The sequence below is a fragment of the Hippocampus guttulatus genome, chromosome 4, assembly GCF_054856545.1.
Source record: "Hippocampus guttulatus isolate MCC_2025c chromosome 4, RoL_Hgut_1.0, whole genome shotgun sequence".
NCBI classification, from domain to species: Eukaryota; Metazoa; Chordata; class Actinopteri; order Syngnathiformes; family Syngnathidae; genus Hippocampus; species Hippocampus guttulatus.
The window spans coordinates 25,780,899-25,796,679 of record NC_141264.1 but is presented as its reverse complement, the minus strand read 5'-3'; the positions used below and the strand labels follow the sequence as shown (position 1 = coordinate 25,796,679).

At 47.6% G+C, this 15,781-nt stretch overlaps 1 protein-coding gene across 10 annotated transcripts in view; it reads left to right on the top strand.

Moving 5' to 3' along the window:
* LOC147206923 (unconventional myosin-IXAb-like) overlaps nt 1-15,781 on the top strand; it is a 73,907-nt gene that overhangs the window by 14,574 nt on the left and 43,552 nt on the right. For all 10 annotated transcript variants that reach the window (XM_086108380.1, XM_086108379.1, XM_086108382.1 and 7 more), the window contains exon 2: nt 1,847-2,820. In XM_086108380.1, coding sequence (XP_085964506.1) covers nt 1,918-2,820 — 903 coding nt within the window. In that variant the 5' untranslated portion in view covers nt 1,847-1,917. The remainder of the gene's footprint in view (nt 1-1,846; nt 2,821-15,781) is intronic.

Sequence of the window (15,781 nt, the reverse complement as noted above, 5' to 3'; positions counted from 1 at the left end):
CTGCTTTCCAGAAACCTTCAACCAGGACTACAGTGATCGCATTTATTATTTATTTATTTGTTTATTTATTTTTCAATCAATCATGACCCAGCGTAGCAAAATGAGTCACCGTGACCGCCACTTCACAAGTTTGCTGTGGCATAATCAATAAACGGACTCATCTCAACTTTCCGGTGACATGCCACCAATGTGCTGGGCTCCTCAGAACGTTATTGTTACGCGTGACATCACTAGCACAGATATGACACATCCCTTTTGAGATGCGTGCCCACCACGACGCTAAGCTAGGAGGGGCAAAGTCATCAGTGCCGTGGACAGTAAGAAAACCCAAAGCTCAGTTCGTACAAATGAACTGGGAGTAATCTTTCACTGCTAAAAATATTTTTTTGGAGGGGTGGGGGGGGGGGTGGGGCCCCCCCACCCCAAAATCAGTTGCAAAATGATCTGTTAATTAGTTCTCAATGTCCACACGTTGCCTTTAATGGGGAAATTCGGCCCAGCCAAGATGGCCGCCTCTCAGGCATGGTGCTTATCTTACGAATTCGACACCACAAATGAGTGGCAATTGACCAGTCAGGCCAGTATTTTGGGGTCATGAACTCGAGCTTAGCAACTGTTGTTATGCTAGCGTTCAAAGCGTTCTAATTCCGTAGAATTATTAAGCTAAGTATGACATTTGCAAAAGGGGTTTGCGCAATGAGGCTAAGTGAGCATGTCAATTTGGTGCCCGGCTGGAACATTTTTTTAGATAACTAATTTACAAGGCTGACATTTGAAGTGAATGAAGAGCTTGTTGGTTCCTTGGGTCATCCTGTTCGTCTTCCATTTTGGTTGGACATAAAGCGCGAGTTGTTGCGGCCCTCGCTCGCTCTCACAATCTTGTTTTGGAATCGCGCCCCGTCTCGTCTTGGGTCACAGTCGTCCTCTGTGTTGGCCACGCACACCCGGCTGTTTGTTTCCTCGGTGGCTGGTGGGCCGAGTGTGGAAAATGACGCGTTTTCAGGTTCTGATGTTTGCTTCCATTTCCACCTGGGAAGTATTTCTTCAGCTTTAGCACATTTACCTGAAATGTGAAGCGCGTTTGTTTAGCAGGGCAGCATGCTGGTTCATATTGTGGTGGTTCATTGTGGCGACATTAGCCACCATCCATGTGATCATCAATTAACTCTGTGTGCGTGTGTGTGTGTGTGTGTGTGTGTGAGAGATCCAGAGCAAGCAGTGGCCACGATAATCAAGGAAGTGAGCAGTGAATTAGTTCATTGTTGAGCTCATTACAGTCACTTTTGTGTGGATGGTGGCAGCTGTTCATCTTGGCACTTGGCGGGACTTTGATCACACACATACACACACACACACACACACGCATATATCCATGATGCACAGTGGTTATACGTCACTGGGAGTGGAAATTGAGACTTGGTTAGCATTAGCACTGAGAGACGGGCTACTGTCTGCCGCTCAGGATTAATATCACAGACGCTGAAATGGCTAGCGAGCTGTTGAGCTAATGCGAGCTAACAGGCCAGCCGTTATGTTTTGCAAAATTGCAACTGAACCAACCATTTTATCGACACCAGACAAAAAGTGAAAAAATGGTGCCGTTATTTGGGGACACTGGCGCAGCTAGAGCAGGGCCCGAGGGGGCACTGGCCCCCTTGAAATGTGCCAGATCGAGAACATCTAGTGAATGTTTATTTGCGTTTTCAGAGGAGTTTGAAGGGGGTTGTTAAACAAAAACCAAAAAGACAAACATTCACACGTGTCGTGGGGGGGGGGGGGATAATTAACCCCCCAAAAGTTTGCGGGACTCGGCGTGCCATTTTCAACATGCCTTTGTCTCCTTCAGATTGGAATGTCCTGAGTTCCTGCCAGAGTGCCCGGAGAGAGCGCAGTGCTGATGGGAGCGGCTGCGCCACCATGAGCGTACAAGATGGCAGCTGCAGCTACGCCAGCAGTGCCAACATGGCCGCCGCCAGCGGCAGCATGCGGCGGCGCCTGGAGGACCAGGAGTTCACCCTTCGCGTGTACCCGGGCTCCCTGGCCGAGGGCACCATCTACTGCCCCGTCACGGCCCGCAAGAACACCACGGCGGCCGAGGCCATCGAGTGCCTCATTGAGCGGCTGCGCCTGGACCGCACCAAGTGCTACGTGCTGGCCGAGGTCAAGGAGTTCGGCGGCGAGGAGTGGATCCTCAACCCCGGCGACTGCCCCGTGCAGCGCATGATGCTGTGGCCCAGGAGCGCCCTGGAGAACCGCGGCGGCCTGGGCAGCGGTGACGACTACCGTTTCCTCCTGCGGGAAAAGAACCTGGACGGGTCCATCCACTACGGCGGCAGCCTCCAGATGTGGCTGCGGGTGACCGAGGAGCGCCGCCGCATGGTGGAGCGGGGTTTTCTCCCCCAGCCGGCGGGGAGCGACCCCCCGACGGACCTCTGCGCCTTGCCCGAATTGACGGAGCGCGCCCTTCTGGAGAGCCTGCGGGCGCGTTTCCGCCAGGAGAAGATCTACACGTATATCGGGAGCATCCTCATCGTGGTCAACCCCTTCCAGTTTCTGCCCATCTACAACCCAAAGTACGTCAAACTGTACGACAACCACGCGCTGGGCAAGCTGGAGCCGCACATCTACGCCGTGGCCGACGTGGCCTACCACGCCATGCTGCAGCGGCGCCGCAACCAGTGCATCGTCATTTCGGGCGAGAGCGGCTCGGGGAAGACGCAGAGCACCAACTTTCTCATCCACCACCTGACCGCCCTCAGCCAGAAGGGCTTCGCCAGCGGCGTGGAGCAGATCATCCTGGGAGCCGGGCCCGTGCTGGAGGTAAGACGCAAAAGCTCAAGTTTGATGCCTTTAAGAGACACGCGAGCCGTCGTCTGGATGATTTGGGGGCTTTTTTTGGTCCGCTTTGTGATCCGATGTACGGTGGCGCTTCTTACTTGATCTCAATAGCACTTTGATAGCATTTGAAGAGTCGATCGGAAAAGAGGTCCCCAGCGAGCGATCCAGCCGCCATCAACATGTTACATTCAATTGACTTCAACGTCATTTCGCAAGAAACGTGAGCAAAATGGGACGGCCTCAACTCTTGGGCCCGCACAAATCAGGCTTCAAACTGAAATCTGCTGCCTTAAAATCCCGAACGCAACCTTGGGTAAAAGTAGCCCAAATCTGCTACCCAGCGAGTGGCTTGGAAAAACAACCCAGCATATACTTTGAGTCATTTCTTGAACGGTGCAAACCGTTAAACACACAAACAACAAAATGAACAAACTTGTTTTTTGGTCATGGTTGGGTTGAAAGAAATGACTTGCCCCAGGGGGGGGGGGGGGGGGGGGCTGTTGGAATGCTTGAACGTGGCGAGGAAATGCTTCCAAAGCACATCTTTCTGTTCAGCTGCCATGTCGTTTTAAAATGACATTTGTGAATTGTGTCTTCTCTTCCAAAAAAAAACACAACAACAAAAAAACCAAAAGCAAACAAAAACGGCCACCGGCTTTGATTGAGTCGGGAATTCCCAGCGGTCCGCTGCCGCCGCGCAGCTGCCGCGCTCTCACTTCCCGATCATGCGTTTTAAATTAGACGCGGAGGTGACAAAAGCCCTGATGAAATCCGAAGAGAAGGCGGCAGGTTATTCCTTTTGGCCGAGGAATGCCGCGGCTCGTGAGCAGAGGCATGAAACGTCCCGCGTGCTATATTTAGCACCGATGACATTCATACAAGAGGCTACATGTCATATGACCTAGAAACCCAGTTTGCCCGATCTCTGAATTGATGGAGTGGGGGTGGGGTGGGGGGGGGGGGGTGAAAATCATGAAACGTTGCCTAATCCGGTCCGGATTAACAAATCAGGAATGGATTATGGATCATGAAATTTTATTGGGGAATGTTTGGTGAGGCGAGATTTCGCCTCGAAACAACTTTTGATTTGTGTCATTTGCAGCTGGACACACGTGACCCAGTGAACTCGAGACCACCTCCTTTTTTTTTTTTTTTTTGTGTTTGTTTTCTTAAATTCCTTATGTAGTGGTCCGGGATGCCGCATCCTGTCAGGATGCATGCGGAGGCGCTGTCCACATGCAGCTGCGCGTGTTGCCTCACAGCCCCGCCGCTTGGTCATCTGGAAAACGTGAACGCAGCAGCAGCTGCTTCGCTCTTTCGGCTCTTGCCAGAAAATCCAAATGACGACACCTCTCATCAAGTCGATTCCTTTGACCTTTTTTACCCGGTGATTAATTATGAAAAATGTTGATTAGACGCGAGGGCCGATAGTAGATTCCGATGGTCTGATTGAGGAACGGGACCAAATTACACAGGCACGCTCTCGTTTCCGATTGCATGTTTCATGAGCTGTTGTTTACCAACAATCGAAAAAGCAAGGCCAATTATTATTTTTTTTCCTGGTTCTCCTCCAATCGGCTGCCGAGCCAAATTGCGTGACGCTAGACAGGTCCAGATGACAGCCTGTTTGCGGGGTCGTTGCGCCCCCCCCGCCCCCACCAGATGCTTCCCATCCAGATGTCCTCGGTGCCCCCCCCCCAGGGACGCGACCTGTCTTCTGCGGCTGATGAATGGTTCCAGGTCGTGCCGGGGCCCTCCTCTCTTCGACGTCTTTTTCAAAGACTTTGTTGCCTTGGGTGTGTTTGAGACTCCACAAGGTGTAGGCGGCCCCAAATAGCCCCGGTTGGAAGACGGCTTCCTCACCGTCAACTTGTCAGTCTGGCGCTCGGTGTACTGTTACAGCAGCACGAGAGTTGAACCCGCTCACCCGAGAGAGACAAAAGGAAAAGCATCTCTGCAGCCACCGTCCGTTATGGCACCTCTGCTCCCTTTTTTTTTTTTTTTCCTCTCGTCTTTCAGCTTGTCGAGTTCCCTCAGCTCTTACGATATCGTTGGCGCCGTATCCCTCTGCTCTCGACCGACATGGTTCAGTACGTTCTCAACACTTGTTTTTTGCCACGAAAAGAACAACTTTTTTTTTTTTTTCTCTCGTCAGCCCGTGCGATATGCGTATCGCAAAGACCCGCGATAAATGTATGCTTTTTCTAAAAAAATGGCATCGTATGCGTTTTATCAGACTTGGACCAAACTGAAATGCGCATCGGCAAATGGAGAGCAGTAACTCAACGGCATCGACGACACAAAATAACAAAACATAATCATTAAAACAAAGTAGCGCATGAGTCGTCGCGGACTTGTTCTAAAAATAGCTCACCGGGAAGGGGCCACTGGGATTTTCTAGGAATGCCGCTGACATGATCATTTGAAAATGTTGCTTTCATTTTCGATAAGGTTGGTGACTTCTGAGATAGATTTTTTTTGGGGGGGGGGGCACACCCGTTACAGCTAAAACTGTGAGCGGCTGAACCGTGCAACAGGGTGTCTTTGTGGCTGTTTGGGTCCCTTCAGCTCTTTACCTTTTGACTGCACCATCCTTCTGAATATACGGTTGACTTTGCACTTTCTGGATATTTGGGACTGTAGGCTGTGATAATTCAGCGTTTACATGGACTTGACATTGCTATGTGTTGACTCGCTGTCATGGATGCGCGCCCCTCCGAGTTCCTGTTAGCGCTTCCGCGCCGGTAATCCGTGTCCTCTGGGCAAGCCAGCATTCTTCCATGATCTCCCAAACATCTGTTTGCTGGATTATCGTCCTCACATTCTGTCCTTCTCGGGAGCATTCCTGCTTTCCTGTCTCGGGAAAGCCGAGGACACTTTGCAGTTTGAGCTGCAGACAGCCGGTCGCGGTGGACTCTCGCTGTTGGCCCGTACACAGCCCTGATAGATCCAGTATGTCGCAATGTCCCAAAGTCGCAACCTTTAAAAATTTGCTCTGTGAGAACACATTTACACCAGCTCTGATGCAACGCGCCTTTGTTTTCGTCTCGACGACAAATGAGAACGCGGTTAGACCCCAGCTTTTAAGCTAACGCTAGCACCGGGTATGCTAGCACTTACATGCTACGTACTCAAGCGTCACTATTGAAAGAGGCTTTTGTCATTTTAAAACTAGCGAGATTTCAATACTGTTCACCCCCCCTTCCCAAGACCAAGTTGACATGCACTTGAAAAACAAGCCGACTTTAGCCACAGCTGCTACTTTGGTAGCATGACTTGTTTGTATTGAAGTGTTAATACTATAACCCACGGGTCCCCAACCGCCGGTCCACGGACCGGTCCGGAGGGCATTTGATACCGGGCCGCACAGAAATAACTTGCCTTAATTCCGTTTTAATTATTTCGCAATAGGAAAGTTGTTTTATTTTGAAATATTACCGGATTCTCCGTTACATCCGTCTGTGTCACGCTTGACTAACGTCAAGCCACGCTTCTCCGTCACGTGACCAATTACGCTAAAAACAAAACGCTTGAGCTCGCAAAAGGAGTCCAAAAAAACCTGCTGGAGATCGCAAATGACAGCGGCCTTAAAAGTACTTTCGAGACAACCGGATTAAAGTTCTGGCTGAATACTCTGAGATCGCCACGATAGAACTGTTGATATTTCCTACCTGTGTGAGGTGGGGGTTTTCTGCAGCAACGGCGACTAAAACAAAATTACGAAATCGACTGGACATAAACCACACACTTGAGGTGTCTATTAACCCGAGATGGGACCGTCTGGTTGCAGAAAATCAAGCTCGGGGCTGTGGTGAGTCGTCATTTTCATGCACTTTGAATTTGCGTTGTATCGTATTTTGTAGACATTAAACAATGCGAGAGTGTTGCGGCCGGATTAGACGCTCCTTGTGTTTATCATGATATTTCGAAAACACCACCGTTTTCATGCAGCTCATGCCATATTATTTTGTTGTATTAATCCGCCACACTTTAAATGCCGGTCCCTGAAAATATTTTCTGACATAAACCGGTCCGTGGGGCAAAAAAGGTTGGCGACCCCTGCTATAACCCTAATAGATATCAGTTTTAAATTGTATTTTTTTTAAATGTGCAATTACAAAAAGAGGTAATAAGCTCATCCATCAAGCACAAATGTTGCAAATTCCGCGTTGCTTCTGAATACTCAGCAGTCCCTTTGCTCTGCTTCTGTTCGCTAGACTTATCTGCATTTGTTGGAAAACTGTGTATGGGTATTTGTTTATTTTTCTGAGGTGTGTTTGCCATCATAGTTTCAGCAAAAACCACCTGAAGAAAAAAAAAAGATAAATATATCATTTTATAATTTTTTTTCTCAACATAGATGTTAAACTTGTATTTAACATTCATACAGTTGGCACATAGACTGCTCATTTCTTTCTGCTCAGTAGTCATGTATATTTTTAGATTATTTATTTATTTTTTTCCGGTTCCGTGTTATTGTTGATCTTGTTTCACGGGAATTTTCCCAAGTTTGGGACTTATAAAAGAGTGATTGTGTTCTATTTATAGGTTGTTGTGTGGCCAGACTGAATAGAATTGATTTAGCTTGTCAGAAGATTAGCCAAGATGTTAAACATGGGCTCAATGGACACATGGCGGGAGCCAAAAGAGTCAAGTTGCGCTCAAGGCCAAAATAAAAGATCGATAGAATAAAAGAAGAACTGACGCTGTACTTGAAAACATTGTGGCGGGGATCATTCAATATGCCAAATTATTTTTTCCTTCATGGTTATTTATTTATTTATTTATGTATTTATTATACGCATTCAGTTTTCCTCTTGTCCTCGTTTGAAGTTAAAAGACCCCTCACGCGTTCACCGTTGTTCTTTTTAGCACCGGTAATTCTAAACCTGCCATTGCAAAAAAGGTTCCAAAATACGATGCTTGCTGCAAAACACAGCTGGGAGGCCTGGAATTGGGCTCCGATTTTCTGAGAGTAGAGGAAGGAAAAAAAATAGCTTTCATCTTTGTGCCCCCCCCCCCCCCCGGCCCCAAAGGACTTATAACTTGAATATTTTATGCTACATTCTACGTGTTCCCATTGCACGGGCGTGTACCGTGGTGTAAGGATGGAACAGACTCGAGTGGAAGTGGGCCGATGCTCCAAATGGGCCCGATTCGATCGGAGCGCCTTCATGTGGCGTCGCCGCCATCAGAAGCCGATGCGATTACAAACACCAGCTGCAAAGAGGCCATCTGGGCCCGTTGCGCTAACTCAATCTACCCAAGTGGTCTTCCAGTCGAGCGACGACTGGCGCTTTCGGCAACGCGCTCGTTGGTTCATCTGTTGAACGGCCTGGAATTCGACCCTTTGTAGATTTATTTTAAGCCGGGGCAGAAAACAAACGGGTCATTCTGTTTGTGACATTCTGCATTTTTATTTATTATTTTTTTTTTTTTTTTGCCTCTGGCTAAGTGGCAGCCTCCGCCTCATGACAGCTGCAACAAACATCCGAAGAGGAGCGAATTAAGGAAAGGTTGTAGACAGATTACAAAGATACGGCAGGCACTCCCTCATTTATAGCAGAGGTTACACCCCCACGGCCCTCTGAATAGACAGGGGCGGAGCTACGTGGCGGCCAGGGGAGGCCATAATCACCCTCTGGCCACCCCACGTCTAGGGGAAAATATTTGAGACATGTGACTTTCCTGCCATTTTCACATGTCACGTCAAATTTATTTATATCGCACTTAGTCACAGAAAAGGCTCCAAGTCACATGCCTGCAGTTGACAAATATTAACGACATCCCCTGCTTTTGACCCCCAGCAGGAAAACAGAGAAAAACAACCCCCCGGTTGCTGCAGTTGTATCGAGCTACAAGCGCTAAATAGTGGCAGCCAACTTCACGACAAGCAGCAGCTAGGGAGCGATTCTTCCTAAAAGAGGTTGAGTGCTTGCTTCGAGCTGTTTGCTGCCATTCCCAGTTGAAGTTCAAACAAGTTGCGTATTTACCCAAAACACATCATTTACAAGTCTGCTTGCTCAATGCTAACGCGCAATGCAAGACGCCACAGGCACACTTAAGCCTGTCATGATAAAAAAAGGGGGAAAAAAATCCCCAACAGAAACCGTCGCGATAAATGATCGTACTGTATTGTTTTGTAATTCCCATGAAATGCTGCTTCTGTGAAATGGGTAGATTAGCACACCAAATGTTGATTTCTGGGTGCCCTCGCTATCAGTTCTGCCACTCGAAACGGGCACCCGGTGCCAGTCGGCAGCCTTTTTCAATTCCTGGCGGGCACAGAGAATGTTTTCCAAACTCATTGTGCAAAAGCAAGCTATGAAATGGTGCAAAAAGGAACACCGTTGACGATAGCTGTTAGCCGAACGATGGTTAGCACGAGCGCTACTTGCGCTAGCTTTAGCGCTCCTGTACGCTTGCTGCACCTCACGAAAAAAACACGCGATAACGATTTGCGCCGCGTGCGCGACACACGCGAACCGAACCAGAACCGTCGTACTGAACCGTTTTGTTTTAAGCCGCTTCACGCTTAGCGTGTGTGGATTGGTGGCAGTTCTATTCATCGATTGGCGATGCGATGACCGAAATTCTTCGGTCCAGACGGGCCAAAATTGGAGATGCATGGAAGCTTTTTGACCAGACAGCAGTCTTGCTCAGAGGTCCGCGCTCTGCCGAGAGTCCTGATTGTAATTTTGTTTTTGTAATTATAAACACAATGTAGGAGTGCAGGTGCTTTATGAATACAATGTAAGCGTGGAAGTGTGCGTGTGCGTGTGTGCGTGTGCGTGTGTTGCCTCGGGCCTTTGTGTGCTCGCCAGCTTCATGTTAATCATGCTAAATCCTCCTGCTGGAATAGATAGGCAACTGTTTTGGCTTTCATTTGAAATTCAAAGCTGTTTAATCTTCATATGTGCCGCCCAAAAAAAAAAAAAAAAAAAAACCTAAGCCACCCTGCCCACTATGTTGTGGTGAAACATGAAGTTAATCATTTAATAATTTAATCTCCTGACTAAAGCGTTCTCATTTTTGACTCTTTATTTTAAATAATGGGCATTTCCATCTGAAATGAGTTTTCATATTGCTGGACAGCGCTTGGGTTATCTGAACTACAAATTCGAGCCTGTTGTTCAACGCTTTTGAAGTGGGATCAAAGAGGAGCAATCGTGAACATTTGTTCATGTATTTTTTTTCTTTATTAGACTGCAGCTCATGAAGATTTTATAAGCAGTTTAGTCATTGATTATAGAGGCGCTTTGTAAGCGGCTATCAACTCTTCAAAATGAGGGATTTGCTCACAGGTGGGCAAATAAAACGGCTGCCATGCTCAGATCTCATCTCTTGATTTGTAGCAATGCATTACATTTTTTAGTATTCATGAAGTAGTTCATTACCAATTTCCAAACCGTTTATGACAGTTGCCTTATTGTTAACTCATTCACTCCCAAAGACGTTTTTAAACGTCTTTTCAGACTTGGCCCAGAATTGTCTGGTACTGAATGAGTTAAGAGGTTTATCCCATTCAGTTTATGAGTATGTTGCTGTTGTAATATGTATTCACAATAGTGTTGACATAACATAAAGGGACTTGTTGAGGAGGAGACGCTAAGTTTAACCTGGGTTGTTAGCGGAAGTGACGGCGACTTTGTCATTTTTAAGTAAGATGAGTTTGATACGATTTTAAAAATATTTGGAAAATCCTAGTTTGTATATTTCCTCCAATGAATATAGGTAATTAGAAAAGTTTTTCGTTTTTCTACACTACACGCGGCAGGGCTCAGTCCCTCTACCCCGCGAATAGTGGCGTAGTTCTGATGCATGCTTAAAATTTGACAGCAATAAAAAAAAAAATCTCTTGGAGGAATTCATATTTGAGGAACACACGACAGTGGCCGAAATGATCCCCGAATGGGCGCTTCAACCCAAGAGAAAGTGAAAATTGACTTCAGGAGGCGGGGGGCGCCACTGAGCCGCGCCCACCCGTGAAATTCATCAAAGTGAATCCTGCACGCAGGAGATGAAAGCAAGGCGCTCTGCCTTATTCTCCTCTCCGCCCCCCCAATCCCCCTCACCCCCGAGGGATGGGAGGAAGAGAGTGAGAGGGTGGCGTAATCCTCAAGGGCTGCTGAGGGAGACATGAGGGAGTTATTTTCACCAAGTCAGTGGCCCACTTTTGCTTAGCGCGATGGCAAGGAGGCCGTTAATAGCGACTGAAGTGCTGCTAACGTTGCGTGGGTGGGGGGGGGGGGTCGTGACAGCTCGACTCAGCTGTCACGGTCACCTTGTGAAACAGGGTGGGGGTGGCAAACTTTTTCTTCCTTGGATAGCGAGGGCCACTTGGGCATTCTTCACGTTTCATTTTGAACCAATCCATCAGTGTTGGTGCGCAATTATCGATTGTTTTTAATATACACACACTTACCTCGCCCGACGTCACCACCCCACCCTGATTTATATTCTAAACAGTAATAGATTGCTTGTCAGCATTTTGGCAAGAATTTGGGGTGGGAGGGCGGGGTTAATCCCCCTAACCCCATGCATTCAAATGACCGTTAATTATATGCGGATTTTTGCTCTCAACTTGCTGGCCCAGTTCTTAGTCATCAAAAGTAACTAAGTAACGATACTTCATTACCCGGAGAAAACCCACGCAGGCACGGGGAGAACATGCAAACTCCACATAGGAAGGCCGGAGCCGGGATCGAACCCACGACCTCTGCACTGTGAGGCGGACTTGCAAACCCGTACAAAAACGCAAAATTCTTTTGAATAAACGACTTTGCAAATTTTTATTTGCCAAGGGGCAAAAAAATATTTATTTGTAGTGCAAAAATGGAAAAATGCACAATCCTCAACAAAAGTCAATTCTAGTTAAAAACACAATGTCGGTCTCCCTTCCTACCCTACAGTGTGTGTATGTGGAACACGTCGCCAACCGTGGTGTTATACTTTTCATCCTTCTCACGCTTGCTTATTATTGCATCCATTATTTTCATCACAACCGATTAATGAAGCCTTCTGGGTTGCTTTGCCAGTCTGGGGAGTCAAAGGGACATAAAATAGGAACTAATGGATGTCGTGCCAATGTTCCACGTCGGCTCTCATCTAAAACGAGAGGAACTAGCTCTCGGTGTTTACGAAATGCCTTTGACAAGCGCGCTCTTCATATGGCGCCGTGATTCACCTTCACGCTCCCAACACGGCGCGCATCCACGCGCCGAGACGCGCGGGACCGTCATCCCCACAAGTCCTTCCATTTGGGCCCCCCCCCGTCTTGTGCAGCGAGTTATGAACCCGCCGCCTGACTCTCCGTCCAAACTGCAGCTATTTGCTTTGGACGCAGACAAGTTGGTTTTTGGACACCAGAGATGGTGCAACTGGAAAAAGTGCACTTGTTGGCCAAAATCGCAGCAAGTCCACCGTGTTTGTCATAAATTCTAAAGGGATTTTTAAAAAAAAGTTCCCCCCCCCCCCTTTTTTTTTTTTTGTTGCGCAATTTGGAGTGAATGAATAGGTGTGTTCCGATCAGGGTTTAATGCTGCTGATTCCGGTCCAGATCATCCATGAGTGAGATCGTCTGATTGTGACTCTGCTACTAATCACATGGGCTAGCTGCACGATTTTTAGAGCTGCTCCCGAGCGATTGTATTATTCAGTGATTAGAACGTTGCGGTGCTAAGCAAAGATGGAGGTGGTGGGGCGGGGGGGGGGGGGCGCTACACTGCAGATGTGCTGCTATCGACATTCTCTGTTCGTTCCGGATTGACAGTGTGAGAAGAGCTATTGTGTTTGTGTTGTCTTCTTGGATCATAAGTTTCGATCGAGTTTGCATTCCGACATTTTTCGGCAAAGGAGAAGTTCTTTTATCTGGCTCCCAGTTTCGGCGCACACTTAAGCCTTTGTCGGAGCTTTGATGAAGGCTAAAACCCTTGGATCATGTTTCAAACTCATTTTACAACAATAGATTCTCCATCAACTCTGCTAACGAGCGAGGCTAAACTTGGTTCCTCGCCGACATAAAAATCAGAAACGTCGACGTTTTGTTTGCTTTCGGGCTTTAGTGCCATTTTCTGGTTTCAGAAAGAGCACCCAAAAAAAGAATGTTATGTCCCCCCCCCCCCGACCTGTATTTACTGTACATGTCAACAGGTGGTGACCAAATTCAATATTTTTGCCATTGCGAAACGTCTGCCACGATCACACAGTAACGAGCTAACCACGTCACGCTAATGAATGCTAAATGCTAACAGCACTCTCTTGTGTTAACACGAAAGCTAAGGCAGCACGTGTCGCCTCCCGGCTAGCTCACGGATATTTTAGGTCACTCAAGGATGCGCTCCGGGGTTTGCTATTTACGTGACGCCTGTATCTCGTTTTCTGACACCGGCCCTGCCGATGCAATCGTGTCGGCTTGTGCGAGCTGTCAACTGAGAAATGATCATGCCGTCAAAGCGCAGGAAGCGCGAGAATCCCCCGAGTGGAGGGCGGTTTGTCTCAATGGGGCACTCTAATGACCTCTCAGCCTCTTGACAGCCGTGAAATGCGGTGAGCCGCTCGGAATCACGCGGCACGCTCGTCATGCGAGGTTCGCCTCGTCACGTTGGACTTTTAGACCACAAGTGGAGACTCGGCACTTCCACGGTCAGACTGCGGTTCTCTCTGATGGACAGAAGTGCTGGGAAACACCAAAGGTTTCATCCCTTCGTCTCAAAGCTTTGGCACTTCAAATCAAAAATGACTGACTCTCGGCCTTGTTAGACAAATCTTTCGTGGTGTTTCTGCTCTCTCATTGGGCCAAAACTGCTTTTGGAGGCAAATTCAGAGGAAGGGAAACAGGTTATTGTTCTCACCTTCCGTTCTTCACTGAAGACTTTTCTCAACAATAAAGGACTTGAGAGAACTGCCTTCAAGCCAGGGATTTTTCCTCTATACCAAACTCATCCAAGTGCGCTTTTTTTTTTGGGTGGTGGGCTAGTGTGTTTTGTATCCAAATGAGAGCGGTGCCACAAAAACTTTGGGAACTACGAGTGTAGTACCGTTTAGTACAGGATGTACTAAACGGTACTTTAGTACAGGTTTTTAGCAAGATTTTAGATTTTAACAAGCATCATGAAAGTTGCTATCTTTGATTTGCTTTCGCAGGCCACATAAAATGATGTGGCGGGCCAGATCTGGCCCCCGGGCCTAGAGTCTGACACCTGTGCTTTAGGTGAACGGTCCACTTTCGTCCAGATGTTCAGTGCAGTGTCGTGTATGTCACATATTTGACTTTGCATCGTGATTGGCCAACAATCATATGAAGTAACAACCAGTCAGTTGCCATTTTTAATGGAGTTCCTCAGGGGTGTGTTTTGGGTCTTGTTGTTTTCTCTGTTGATTGAACCCTTCGTGTCCCATGAAGCTGCAAAGAAAAAAAAAATCCCGGTCTTTTTTCGAAATACAGTCACGGTCCCAACACTGGAAGAAGCGAAGATGTTGTTGCCGTGTCTTGACCACATACGGCAATATTTTTTTCTACATGGTGTGTACTGTGTAATTAGAGGACCAATACGCGCCATCGCATGCTGGATGTGCCGCGCACTCTGTAGGCACCCTCCGCCCACACAAATGAATCATCTCTCGCTAAAGCATTCAAGCTTCTGTACGTGTTGATTTCCCGTGGGGATTAGCACTAGACTGCGGGATTTTCCCACACAAGTTTTACGTTTGCCGTCAGACGCTACGCTGCAACGTGCTCGTCAGCAGTTTACCTCAGCAGGATGTTTCGGTCTTGACTTTTGTAATTAGATGAACCGCAGTCTTCGATGAACGCCAGAGCCTTCTTGCTAAACATAAACAAAAACTTGAGCATATGCATTTGTGGCGACAATTTATCGGAGTTTGACGGCCGTGAAGTTTTTCCATCGGTTTTGGTTGCGGCCGCGTCATGTGACGTTTCCGGCCACAAGGTTTCAGGAGGGATTGATTTGATGCCTGAAAACTCAAATTGGACACGGCCCCAAAGGGGAAAACAAACATTTGAATTCTGTTGAGGACCAAAACAGCAGCAGCTAAAGGCACGTTAAGTCTTTCAGACGAATGTATGCAAGATGACTTTAAAGGAGGCCTTTGTTACGGTCCGCTTTGTTCGAGTATCGAGACTGACTTTGACCACTTTCACTTGATGTGAATTGCAACATTGCTACGTATGATTGCAAAAATGATGGTGATGCTCAGAGCGTGCACTCGGGGGGGGGGGGCAGCCCCTAATCAACAAATACGACCCTCCCTCCTTCCTCGGTGGTGAGTGACTGCCGTGTGAGCGTGACCTCCTTCTCCAGTTTGTGTCGCGCTGTGGAATGCAAATGGACTTGTGGCGAAGGAGTTTTGCCCTTGGACTCATGCGAAACAAGTTGTTAAAACGTTTGAATGGGCTCATCGATTCATTGATATTTTGCTAATTGAACCGTTGTAAAATCAATATTTTGTCTGAATTTATATATGCTTGTGTGGAATGTTTTCTTAGTAGTTTATATTTTCATTGCGATCCGCTTTATCCTCACAAGGGTCGCTTGGGGGGGGTGGGGGGGGGGTTAGCCGGAGCCTATCCCAGCCATCTTCAGGCAGTAGGCGGAGGACACCCTGAACCGGTTGCCAGCCAATCGCAGGGCACACAGAGACAAACAACCATCCGCGCTCACACTCATACCTAGGGACACTTTTTGAATGTCCAATCAGCCTGCCATGCATGTTTTTGGAATGTGGGAGGAAACCGGAGTACCCGGAGAAAACCCACGCAGGCCCGGGAAGAACATGCAAAGTCCACACCGGGATCGAACCCACAACCTCTGCACTGTGAGGTTGACGCGCTAACCACTGGACCATTGCGCCGCCTAGTATTTTATATTTAAAATATACTGTAATTATTATGATTATTATTATATATTATTATGTTTTTTAG